The sequence below is a fragment of the Callorhinchus milii genome, unplaced genomic scaffold, assembly GCF_018977255.1.
Source record: "Callorhinchus milii isolate IMCB2004 unplaced genomic scaffold, IMCB_Cmil_1.0 Scaffold6, whole genome shotgun sequence".
In the NCBI taxonomy this organism is placed as follows: Eukaryota; Metazoa; Chordata; class Chondrichthyes; order Chimaeriformes; family Callorhinchidae; genus Callorhinchus; species Callorhinchus milii.
The window spans coordinates 984,065-997,535 of NW_024704747.1; the positions used below are offsets into that span (position 1 = coordinate 984,065).

At 46.5% G+C, this 13,471-nt stretch overlaps 1 protein-coding gene across 1 annotated transcript; it reads right to left on the reverse strand.

The window, feature by feature from the left end:
• Positions 1 to 624: 624 nt before the first annotated feature.
• On the reverse strand, positions 625 to 9,638 carry stk16 (serine/threonine kinase 16). The gene is made up of 9 exons (XM_042336182.1): positions 9,570 to 9,638; positions 8,389 to 8,499; positions 7,816 to 8,035; positions 5,861 to 5,994; positions 5,339 to 5,459; positions 4,249 to 4,344; positions 3,893 to 4,014; positions 1,718 to 1,799; positions 625 to 1,199 (listed from the first exon to the last, which is right to left on the reverse strand). Exons 2-9 carry the CDS (start codon positions 8,472 to 8,474, stop codon positions 1,062 to 1,064), a joined length of 999 nt encoding a protein of 332 aa, XP_042192116.1. The 5' UTR covers positions 8,475 to 8,499; positions 9,570 to 9,638; the 3' UTR covers positions 625 to 1,061.
• Between the last annotated feature and the right edge of the window lie 3,833 nt (positions 9,639 to 13,471).

The window sequence follows — 13,471 nt, forward strand, 5'->3', positions numbered from 1 at the left end:
GGTGACTATGGAAAACTTTAGGATTTAATACCCGGGTCCTCATTGGATTCCTCTCGCCCCTTAGCCTAACACCGCTGCCTTAAAAATATACGATTGCGTGTCATTTTTGAAAAACAGTCTTAAATTCGGAAGCAAAGCAGCCAAAACGAGTTGCGAAAAACCCACATCCAAATAAATATTGAATTTATGAATTTTGCAAAATAAGAATTACTCTTGCATTTAATCTACTGCCTTATCACGTCAATGAGACGTCTCAAAGCGCTTCACAGCGTATATTGTTAAGGAAACTGACTGTATTTTGGGAGCAGAATGTGCCAATTGTGCAGCAATGTTCCATAAATAGTCGAGTGACCAAATTATTCTTTTTGTTTGGAGATTATTATCCCGGAAAGGGATCCGCCAATTGACAAACAACTGGTTTTCTACTTACTGCTAGATAAACAGATGGTGTGTGCAGTAAGGAAACTTGCATAAGGTTTCACCCCGTCCACGAATCGAATCTGGGTCCTCTCGCTTGTAAGGCGAGCGCTCTAACCACTATGCCACAGGACTCCAAGCTTATGCACAATCTTAAAATTTATGATCACGGTCTTAAGGCCAGGAACATTAAAAAAAACTCAGGCTTAAATTTCAATACATTTAACATTCCCCCCCACTCCCAAAAAACACCAACCTCTATTCACTAAGAGTACCGCAGAAGGCTGGACACAGCAGAAGGCACCTTGGGGTTGTAAAGCGGGTGGGAAGATAGTGGATTAGAAATCAGACCAGTCTGAGGAATATTCAATGGAAAGCAAAGAGAAAAAGCCAAGAATCCATTTGACTGCCTATAAATGGAAAATCACAACTACAATAGTTTCTCTTTCCCCTAAAGAAATAACAGTCTGGATGACGTGAAAGCCAAAGGATGGTTTGACGTATTGTGCAGCAATTGGAAGCTATGGTGGCAGGATTTAGAGATTCTGCTTCTGTGCAAAAGTTTTCCGGTCAGGATTTTCATGCTGAACTGTGTCAGGAATCGCTCTCTCGGGTCTACATGATGAGTTGGACCTCAGGAGCCTTCATATCCGGCTGGTCTCCTGGATGTTCCCCGGGGGCTGTAACTGTTCACTCTGGCTCAGCACCCAACTGATGTTTGGTCTCTCTTGGGGATTGACAACCATCATAGACCTCAGCAGGTGCTGCAGGTTGTCGAATGCCTGCAGTACAAAGCAGAGACCTCTCGTTCAGTGCGATGCATCTCACACAGAAAAGAAAACTGTAAGGAAACTGGGACCAAACTCCCTTCACCATTACTCTTTCTCTCCCTGACCTCAAGACCCAACTCTTTGACTGTGTCTCTGGTCAAGCCCCCCTTCTCCTCTCCCCAGCTGTGTGTGTGTTTCCCTATTAGCTCTGTAAGGTGCTTTGAGACTCCCGTCCTACCTGAAAGGTACTACAAGTTGCCAGGACATGAGACAAGGCTTCATCATCTGTTAGGTACTCGTTTTCTCTCTTGTTTTCCCACTATAGAAACTTTCCTCACCTCTCTTTGATTTGAGAAACAGCTTGGTGCTGGAATGGGAAGTCAGCGGGGAAGGTGGACATGCTGGAAGGATGTGATCAATGAGATGAAAGACCTTCTTCAACTTTGTTCAAATCGCTCGTGTAATTGAACCTTCCCCTCTCGCCCTCTCCCTCTCTCCTTCCTCCTAACCTCCAAATTCACAGTTCCTACATGCACTGCTTTTTTCTTCATCGTGTTACAATTACAACTCGCTCCCAGGCAGTCCTCTCCAAGGAACAGGCAGAGATTCATTCTGCCCGGCAAGCATGTTCTGGATCTTTCATTCCCTTTTCCCCTACTTTCCCCAGACGCTTTAAGACCTTTACTTCTCATGTTTCTCTCCATTTCACTCCTCAACTCCCTCTATTCTAACGTTCCTGTGCTCACTCTCTCAGGCAGAAAACTCTTTGGTTTGATGGAACCTTGCTCTAATTTTTAACATTCAAATTTTCAAGACTGAGGTGAATAGGTGCTTGTTAGGGTATCAAGGGATACGGGGCAAAAATCAGTAATTGGGGTTGAGGTACAGATCAGTCGTGATCTAATATAATGGCAGAACAGGCTCGAGGGACTGAATGGCCTCTTCCTGTTCCTATATTCTAATCCCTCTGCAAAAGATGAAACCTCGGACGTGGCATTCTGAGATTTTCATTATAAATTTTAGTATCTTGGTGGGTGGGTGGGTGGGTGGGAATTTGGACGCATGATGTGTTAACTATCACATCGTTGATAAATAAAAAAATAAACTTTTCCTTTGATAGCACCTCATATCAAAACATCAGAAACCTTTTACAATATTTATCGTGGAGTGCAGTGACCGTTTTTGTAGGTCTACAAAACAGTTATGAGGTGAATGCGCACTCTGCAAGCGCTCTGAGACGCCACTTGGCATGGAGGGCGCTATGTAAGTGCAAGTTGTTGCTGTTGTTGAATGGCCAATATTTTGGAGGATTGTTGGCCAGGGCACTAGGGAGAAACTCCTTTCTTTATTCCAATATCATCGTAGGATCTTTTCTAATAATAATCCTTGCATTTGACATAGCGCCTTATCATGTCGTCGACACATCTCAAAGTGCTTCACAGAGTATACTGTAAAGAGGTTTGTGGGCGAAACATGACGGCCAATTATGCACAGAAGTGTCCAAACATCACCGGATCTGCAGAAACACCCAGGTGGAGAAAAAAATGGTTGATCGAGGAGATATCTAAAAACATCTCGTCCCAGCCTCAGTGACAATAGTCAGACCCAAAGTCAGCCATGGTGGCCATTACACCTTCGGTCTTAGGAGTGCTACTTTGTGAGATACTGGCTAACTCTACAAAAACGAGGCAGAGTGAAGCATTGCAATGACATGCTTTGCTGACCCAAACATGTACTGGACATTGGGGTGGCCTTAGGCCCAAGCAGTCAGTCACCCAAGGCCAGTCTTTAGTTTGATTGTCTCCACCATATTATAATAATAATCCCTGCATTTGATATAGTGCCTTATCACGTCACTGAGACGTCTCAAAGCGCTTCACAGAATATGTGTTTTGTGCCGAGACGAGGCAGCCGATTGCGCACAGCAGCGTGAAACAAACAGTCGTGGATTGAGTGACCAGTGACCAAAATTTTTTTTTTCTTTCTTGTTTTTGAGAGTTTATTATCCCCATGATCCACCAAATGACTAACAACTGGGCTCCAACTTACTACAACAACAACAACAACAACAACAAGATTCCATTTATAGAGCGCCTTTCACGTCAGGAGGACGTCCCAAGGCGCTGTACAGTTGGGTCATGACCCGAGCAGGGGGGAAATGGTCAGGGTGAGGGAAGGGAGGGAGCAAGGAGGGGGGAAATGGTCAGGGTGAGGGGAGGGAAGGGAGGGAGCGAGGAGGGGGAAGAGAGTCGAGAGGGGAGCTGAAGGCACGGTCAAAGAGAAAGGTTTTGAGACCGGCCTTGAAGGAGGAAAGGGAGGAAGCGGCGAAGGCACTGGGGGATGGAGTTCCAGAGCCTGGGGGCTGAGAGGCTGAAGGCCCGACCACCGATGGTAGGGCGGTTGGGGCGGGGGACGTGGAGCAGACCGGAGCCAGAGGAACTACAAGGTAAACAGATGCGTGTGGAGTAAGAAAACTTGCTTAAGGTTTCACTCCGACCTGGAATCAAACCCAGGTTCTCTCACCTGTGAGGCGAGCACACTAACCACTTCGCTTTTTTGATTCTTCTGCATACCTAGCACCAATCCCACTAGTCAGCAATACTGAAAGCCCAAGACCAACTGATCAAATCCATTGGTGAAAGAAAGAGGGACCGTGCAGATGAAACAGAGAGGAGACAAGAGACTGGCTTGGTATTGTGGCTTACCTGCAGTTTATAGGAATGGATATTGGATTCTGCACAGCCAAGGCCACGCTATCACCTTTGTGGAAAATACCATCGTATGGTCCTTCCAGGAACATCATAGCATACAGCACACAACCTAGGGACTGAGAGCCACATGCACATTATAGACAGAGCCCACAGACAGAGAAAAAGATACACACACACACACATAGCAGACTGAGAAACATTCATGTAAATTATACACACAGCAGAGAGAGAGAGACACACACACACACACAGAGCAGAGACTGAGAGAAAAAAATGGTGCTGGACAGTCAAGGGTTATTCAATCAGTCCATGGACTGAAAACGAATTGATGAAGTAGGTTTGATACATACCCAAATGTCTGTCCGTTCATCTATAATGCAGTGACTCTCCACAGTGAAGAGCTCAGGTGCTCGATACGATATAGTACATCTCTGAGCTGCCCAGTCCTGCAACACAACATCAGCAAATCAACCTCAACAAGGCAAGGCAAGAGAGAGAGAAGAGGAAAAAACAGCGATCACAAAGGAACTGGATGGTCAGTGAGCCAGTAACTGAATAAAGCTAAGATAATCACCAAAAAAGGGGAGAGGGTGGGAGATTTTTTTTAAATACACAGAGAGTTTTTTATGATGTGGAATGTACTACCAAAAACTGGCTAAAACAGAGTCGATAATAGCTTTTAAAAGGCTATCAAACAAATATTTGAAATGGCATCTAGTGGCATTTACACAGTGCCATTCACGTCGGAAGGACGTCCCAAAGCATTGGATGGTCAAGGGTTTGGACCCGAGCTGGGGATTGGAATCAAGAGCGGTGGGAGGATGACCAAAGAAATATATAAGGGGAATAGGCAGGTAATTGAACAGAATGCAGGAATTAAATAATAATAAATAGACAGATAGCTTTTGCAGAGAGATGGCATAGGAGTGATAGATAGACTGAGCTGCCTCTTTCTGTGCCATTCAATGGCTTAGCGGCAGGTCAAGCAGCACCTGTCAAAGACATGAGCACTGTCTGTGTGGCGTAGCTCTCCCAAGCCTCGACTCTTGCCAACCTGTGCCTAGCACCATCCGAAATTAGGTAAGCAGGATGCATCCCTCCAGGGAGAGAGAGTGCGCATTCCATCTATCTCTGGGATTTCCATGTGTAGGTGGGATGCATGGAATTCTCAGTCGGATTTGGAGACGCTTAAGCACAGTGATGGGTTTCCACGCGTGTCAAACACCCGGCTGACCAAAATATAAATCATGGCCAAAATCTTATCCTTTCGCTGAATGATTCCAATACAAAGATTTACCAAAATGACCGACTTTATCTCCAGTTTATGTTCATGCGGATCCAAGCCTCAACATTTGTTGTCAAACGGCTCTTTGTTTGTCCACACTGGGGCTTTGGCTGTCATTCACATGGACTGAAAGCTCAGTCTGCCTTGTTCTGTACCTGAATGGACATGGCTTCCCGTGACCCTTTGACTTCAATCCGAGCCTTGTTCATTGACCCCAGGTCCATCAGCAGAGGCTGCTCATCCTCATCCAGAAGGACGTTGGTGGGTTTCACATCCCTGTCAGAAAACCAGTGAACTCTTAACATCTGCTTCCAGGAGTCTGTTATACTGAGTCAGCCTGTCATTCCCTACTGCGTTCTCTCCACCGCCCTCTCCCTCACATGCTTGAAGGGATATGGAGAAAAACCCAAGACAAAACAATATTCACAGCTGTCCATTTCGCACTTTGGCAGCTTTTGGAACTCGTCAGACCCAATCCAACATTTTAGATCATAAGAATTTGCTGACGAAACAAGACCAAGTCCATCCAGTTCGCCTTCCACCATCCTGGTAGTCGCATATGCAAGCACATCCCAAACTATACACTGTCGTCCACACCCCTTTCTAACTCAACTTACACCACATTCTGGTCGCACATAGCTCCACTCGCTCTGACTTTGTGACAGAACCAGCCTTACCTGTGTGCATAGCCCTTATCATGTATAGCTTTCAACCCGGCGCAGATCCCATGGAAGATGCGGAGAATCCTTTCCTCAGACATGAAACTATTTGCATCCCGCAGCTTCTCCAACTCTGCCCACAGGGAGCCTTTCTGTAACAAACGAGTCACAAATCAGCTGTATTATAAATATACAGAGCATGGAGGAACAGAGCAGTTCAGGAGGTAAGTTTCCTCTTCAGCCAATTGTCCCGTTTATCTGTCAGCTTGACTCAGTCGGCCACGCTCTCATCTCTGGATTTGATGGATGTGGGTTAGGAATGGGATGAGGCCATTCAGCCCCTCAAGCCTGTTCCACCATTCTATAAGATCATGGTTGATCTGTACCTCAACTCCAATTACCCGCCTTTGCCCCGTATCCCTTGATACCCTGACCTGACAAACATCTATCACCTCAGTCTAGACAATGCGAATGGATTCAGCCATAATCCATAGCCTTTTGGGGAAGGGATAAGAGTTCCAGATTCCCACTGGTCTTTTGTGAAAGAACACTTCCTGATTTAACTCCTAAATGGCCTAGCTCTAATTTTAAGATGATGCCACGTTGTTCTGGATTGCCACATCAGAGGAAATAGTTTCTCTGTAGCTCAATGTTGGATTTGAGCTCACAGTTGTAGGAAGCTACTCCAATGCAGTACTAGGTGACTGCTCTATGGTCCTTTGAATGAAAGTTAAACCGAGATCCCATCTAGCTATTGAGATCACTGTTAGAAATCCAGTGACAATATTGGAAAAGAAAGGGCAGTTTCTCTTGGTATCCTGACCAACAATCTCCAAATTAATTAGCGTTCTGCCCACAAAACACACAGTCAATCCACTTTACAGTGTATCCTGTGAAGCACTTTGAGATGTCTCAATGACGTGATAAGGTGCTATATCAATTGCAAGGATTATTATTAATAGAACTATCTTTAAGGCAGTTAATGTAGCTTGTTGCTTTGTTCACAGTAATTACCTTAAAGCCCTTTGAAACATTTCAAAATGATGAGACGCCATAAATATGCAGGTTTCCTCTCTATTTGTTTCCTGGCCTGTAGATCGCTATCAATAATAGTGCAAATAACAGCTAGGAGTTCTTAGTTTAATAAGGACCATAAAATATAGAGCTATATACTGGTAAGCTACCAGCGATTAGCCATTGCGTAATTCTAACCATTCAACTAAAATACATTTTTGGTTCAGCACCTGGGTTTAATCACTTAGTACTGTATATAAAGTAGTGCACTTTTGCACATCGCCACCAAGTGACTGAATCTAGTTGCTGCACAAAACCTTTCACTATTAAGAACGTGTCAAACAGCTCCACAGAGTGGCCAGATCCAGATAATACAAAAGCCTGGTATCAGAACTGAAGTTATATGCAATAAAATACTTATCCTTACATTTGATATAGTCTATACCATTGAGACGTCTTAAAGTGTTTCAAAGTTTCTGTAAAGTGTAGTGACTGTGTTGTAGCAATAATAATAATCCTTGCATTCGATATAACACCTTATCACACCGTTGAGACGTCTCAAAGCGTTTCACAGAATATATTGTAAAGTGCAATGATCGTGTGTTTTGTGGACGAAATGCAGCAGTCAATTGTGCACAAACAGTCGTGGATTGAATGACCACATTTTTTTCAGGATTATTACCCCCGAAAAGCGATCCACCAATCGACTAACAACCAGGTTCCTACTTACCTCTAGGTGAACAGAGGTGTGTGGAGTAAGGAAACTTGGTTAAGGTTTCGCCCTGCCCGAGAATTAAACCCGAGTTCCTTTCGCTTGCGAGGCAAGTGCTCTAACCACTACACTACAGGACTCTATATACACTGCAAACCTACTGTGTGCTCCTCAAGAGATAGCAACTGTGCACGATCGTTTTGGTTGCTTAATGAACACATGGACAGACAGACAGCAGGTCCTGTACCCTGATGTAAGGCAGCAACAGCCAGGCCTCGCACTTGGGGCTCTTGTCCTGGATGCAGTGGGCCTCCAGGAGTAGGACGTTGGGGTGGCTAAACATCCGGTGCATCTCCACCTCATGCAGCGCATTCTTGCGATCTTCTTTATCGTGACAGATGATGCGTTTCAGGGCATAGAACCGGCCGTTCTGGGCTCCCTCCACCAGGTCCACGTAGCTGAAACCTCTGGCAAAGAAACAGAATGCAGCTCATAGGAACATAGGTACAGTAAGAGGCCATTCAGCTCCGCGAGCCTGTTCCACCATTCTATTAGATCACTACTGTTGAGACAGAACCTTGCGGGGCAGGCTCGAGGGGCCGAATGGCCTACTCCTATTTCTTATGTTCTTATGTACTGTCTATGGCGGAGAATGCTAGATTCAAACATTCCAATACTTAAGATATTTTTCTCCCCTCTTATCCCACACCCCTGCACAATTTTTCCTTTTTAAGTACCTATCAAATTTGACACCATTCTTTCAAAGAATCAGGATCACAGCAAAGGAAACAATAGAAAACTGGTATCACTGATCACATACCCTTCATCCAGGTTCTGTATAAAGAAATAGCGTTTATTTTCGATTGTCAATATCCCACGAGAACAGATGCACACAGACTGACCCATGGTCCAAGGTACATCCTTTACTTTACTGAAAAAAATCAATAAATTACAGAAATCACCCACAGTGCAAAACCTCAACATGGATAACAAGTAAACAAGTCTATTTGCTTTGAGATATTCAGACGTACAAGGAGGTATAAAAAAAGCAATCTCTTCTTTATGTTGTGCCTTTCACATAGGATTACCATCTCAACAGGATAAAAAAAAATCGTTGCATTTGATACAGCGCTTTTCACGTCTTCTTGACGTCTCAAAGCGCTTCACAGTGTAGACTGTAAAGTGAATTGACTGCATAATTTGTGGGCAAAGCGCAGCAGCCGATTGCGCACAGCAGCGTCACCCACAAGCACTCGTGGATTGAAGTGACCAATTCATTACTGTTTTTTTTCTTGAGGGATTATCATCAGGCTGCGTGCGGAGGAAGGAAACTTGCCCAAGGTCTCACCCTGCCGGGAATCGAAGCCAGGTCTCTCGCTTGCGAGGCGAGTGCTCTAACCACTGAGCCGCAGGACTCCACTAAAGCTTTCCCAAAGACACCCAAACCGGTGTAACGGTGAGTTTGAGGGTTTAAGAGTAAATCCTGCGAAGCGCTCAAGAGAGATCTCCAAGACATCATAGGGCACTGCACCAAAACGTACGAACTGCTCGACCATCAATTTGAGACGTCTCAAAGCACTTCACAGAATATTACTGCAAAGTGTAGTGACTGTGCATTCTGTGAGCTGCAACCTCCACCCAGTGCCACAGCCCTTAGACCCATCACGTGACCGAGGGGGGGGCGGGGCGGGGCGATCGCCAACGCCCACTCTGCGCACGCGCGGCGCAGCGCACCTTGGGGATTGTAGTTCTGCCAACGCGAAAATGGCCGCCGGGTTGCCCTGAATTTCAGCTCCAGGCCTAGAAATCCGGGTCCGGAAGCTCTTCCGGCCAACCCCGCCCCTTCATTGACGCCGACCCGGTGGCGTGGAGGAGGGGCGGGCGGCGGGGGGGGGGGTGGAGAGTGGAAATAATGGCGCTCCCCGGTTTGCTGCAGTCTTGTCAGAGCTGAGGGGAAAGAGACAAGCGCGGGGGGTCTGTCTGTCTGTCTCCTCGGCTCACCTGACCTTACCAACCGCGCGCGTTCCTCCCAACCGCCAACTCCTCCCTCCTCCTCCTCCTCCCGCCGCTGCCACATAGTGCGCAGCCGCCGCCGCGCGCAGCTCGTGCTGTCACGTGACTCACTTTCTCTTCCCCCCCCCCGCCCACCGTGATGGCGGCCTTGCCAGATAGTGAGCCGCCAGTCAATTCAAACGGCTCCCTCCCACGCCGATCTCGCGAGATCACCCGGCTGCCAAATAGTGGGACTTGGCCACCCGGGACGGGATTTGGCGCCCTGCCTCTCGCGAGAGTTCGTCCCCCCCCCCGCCCGGCCCCCCCAGCCCGGGGCGGGAAAGGAGAGGTCACGTGATCCGCCGCTCACCTGCAGCACGTGCTCCGAGCACGTGCACAGCAACTGGTTCCTCACAGCCATGCGGCCCCCTTTCCCTAATGGGAGACTCCTCCCCGGCCTCCAACCCCCCCTCCCCCCCTCTCCCCGGCCTCCAACCCCCCCCCCCCCCCAACCCCCCCCCCCCCCCCCCCCCCCCCCCCCCCCCCCCCCCCCCCCCCCCCCCCCCCCCCCCCCCCCTCCACCCCCCCCCTCTCCCCGGCCTCCAACCCCCCCTCTCCCCCCTCTCCCCGGCCTCCAAACCCCCCCCCCCCTCCAAACCCCCCCCCCCGGCCTCCAAACCCCCCCCTCTCCCCGGCCTTCAATCCCCCACTCCCCAACACTGCCGGGGTTTGGCACATGCAACCCATGTAAATATAGGAGCAGGAGGAGGCCATTCAGCCATTCTATAAGCTCACGTCTGATCTGTACCTCGAATCCAATTACCCGCCCCACATCCCTTAGTACCCCTGGGCCTAACGATTGTAATTGCATGCAGCGCTGCAGCTCAGTGGTTAGAGCGCTTGCCTCATAAGCGAGAGGACCCGGGTTCGATTCTCGGGCGGGTCAGGGCGAAACCTTAGGCAAGTTTCCTCACTCCACACTCTGTTTACCAGCAGTGAGTAAGAACCCGGTTATTAGTCGATTGGCAGATCTCTTTCCTTTTTAAAAAAAATCCCTTCACTCAATCCACAACTGTTTGAGGGACAGTACTGTGCGCAATTGGCTGAAAGCATGGAGGAGAGGGAGGAGAATTTAAGGACTTTGATCAAAGGCAAGAGTCAAAGAGTTCATAGATGATGTAGCTAAGAACAGGCAATTCGGTCCACTCAGTCTGGCTGGTGTGCATATTCCACACCAAGAGTTGGGTATTTAAGAACTAGAATTTTCTCTAATGGTTTCCGTGACTGGGCTCACTCAATCTGCACTACCTGCTGCTGGAATATTCTAATAGATATCAGAAGCCAAGTCCCAGTCAGAGCAGTACTCGACAATATGCAAGCAAATGGACTGAGCAAATGGACGTTTTAAATCAAAGTGTTGTAGGTTGACACCTTTAGTTGAAGGTAAGGAAGCTTCGAAACAGACAGACATTTAGATTGTTGCTTTGAAAACTTATATTGGCAGTAATAGAACTTCGTAAGATACTAAATGCACATCTATTATTATTAGCTGAATACAAAAATCTAAATACATCTCTTGCACCTTTTCCTGTGAATTGTAGTGACTGTCTTTGGAGGCAAATGCTACATGCTATTTTGCACATAAGAATGTCCCACAACCAGCCATGAGGTGAATAATCAATTGATAATAATACTTCTTGCATTTAATATAGTACTTTTCATATCAGGTGGGGATTCTTGGCCAGGCCACAAGGGGAACCTCATTTGTCTTTTTGAATATTGTCACAGCATCTTTAATTTTCCCCCAAACAAGATAAAATCTCTTCAAAGAACATTTTACTGATTAAAATCAGAATCGGTCAATCATAGATATAATGATAGAACGTTCCAGAAGGTGGCGACAGAGTACTTTTATTCCACTACTGAATTCATGGAACGTTTGAGTATAATTGGATTTGATGCAGCACCTCATCATCTGGAAACATCACAGAAGCGCTGAGAAAAATGCACCTCCCACACAATAAATTCAAATGAATGGAATGGCTCACATGTCACAATGGAAACTTATCCAACCTGCTCACTTTTAATGGAAAACCTGCTGTTAAATTCTACCCGTTTCCCAGATTAAACAGGAAACCGAATTGTTAATTGCCCTCCTGACTCACTCTCTAACCTGTACCCTCCGCATCTCCCACTCTGCTCTACTGCTTGCCTCAACTCTCCTCTCCTCTAAGCCTTTCATTGAGTTTCTGACCAAGTTTGGTTTCCTCCATCGCCGCAACTTTCCATAGCCTAGTGGATAACGTGCTCAACTCACAAGTGAGAGGACCCGAGTTTGATTCCCAGGACGAAACCTTAGTCCACATGCCTCTGTTTACCTAGTAAGTAAGTAGGAACCTGGGTGTCCCAGGTCCTTTCGCTTGCGAGGCAAGTGGTCAAACCAATACACAGGTCTCCATGCTACCTGTTGAGTCTGCCCGTTTAAGATCCTTGTCCTCATCTTCATGTACCTCAATGACCTTGGCACCACCTGATCTCTGTGATCTCCTGTGACCCCATTTCCCCAGTCACTACTTCCGGAATGTCTAACATTGCCTTTGCCTCAAGCTTATTTCCTTCCCCTCCTCAGGATTCTCCATTGCCTTTATAAACCGCTCGGTGACAACATCCTGCAAGAGCGAGCGGGTTGTTGCAGAAGAGAACATTAGGTGCTTTCACGAGGAACACGAGCATTAAAGCATCGTGATTACATAAAAATGTTTTTTAAGACGGCCTAAATTCTTGGAAGTGGCCAGGATTTTGTATTCAATTACCAAACAGTGGTTTATAGGTCACTTGGGCGGCTGTTTAATCCGTCTGTTACAGGGACAGGTGCTGCACTCTCCTTAATTGTAGGCGAGATTCATTGGTGTGTTGGCTGTGCTGGATGTGCAATGCCTGTGCTGATTGCTACTGAGTGTACAATTTACACACATAAGGCTGTACTTCAGCTCAATACCAAGGAAGGTGGGAGCACTGCATTGGTGGCAGTTGCCTTTCATCAACCGCGATGGAGTTGTTAACTATCAATAATAACAATCCTTGCGTTTGATATAGCGCCTTGTCACGTCGTTGAGACGCCTCAAAGCGCTTCACAGAATATTACTGTAAAGTGAAGTGACTGTGTTTTGTGCAAGCAAAATGCAGCAGCCAATTTACACACAGCAGGGTCCCACAAACAGTCGTGGATTGAGTGACCAAATTATAATTTTGTTTTAATTATTAAAATTTATTTTTACGGAATTGCCACCTCCAGAAAAGCGATCCAACAATGAAAAACCACTAATGATCAAGTTCCTACTTACTGTTGGGTAAACACAAGTGTGTGGGCTAAGGAAACTTGCCTAAGGTTTCGCCTCGGCCAGAAATCGAACTCGGGTCCTCTTGCTAAAGCTGAGCCCAAGGGGATGTTTGGATCCCTGGAGTGTACGCAGCACAATCTCCAGCTGGGAAAATTTAATTGGCCAGAAAACCCGTTTTTTAAAAAAAAGATAAATTAAAATAATTTTTCCATCACTTTCCAGGAGGTTATTTAACACAAAATCTCCTTGCACTGGATGGCTGGAAGCGATTTACCAAATTAATCATGGCAGCTCTAATTTATAAACTGTTAACTAAAGTGAAATTTCTAAAGGGGTGAAATCGTGTCAGGGTGTAATATAGGGGTTAGTGCTGCTCAGAGGCACACGGGCTCCCAAATTAGCTGGCAACCGCTTCCCAGATTAAACCAAGCTCCGCGATTGGAAATCATTCTTCATTCTGTCTGAAGAGGTGAGAGGCTGAGATAAATTATATCAGTCACTTCCCAAACAGATTTCAATTACCGCCAATTCCCAATAGGTTGAGTTCATTCGGAGATACAGCACTGATCG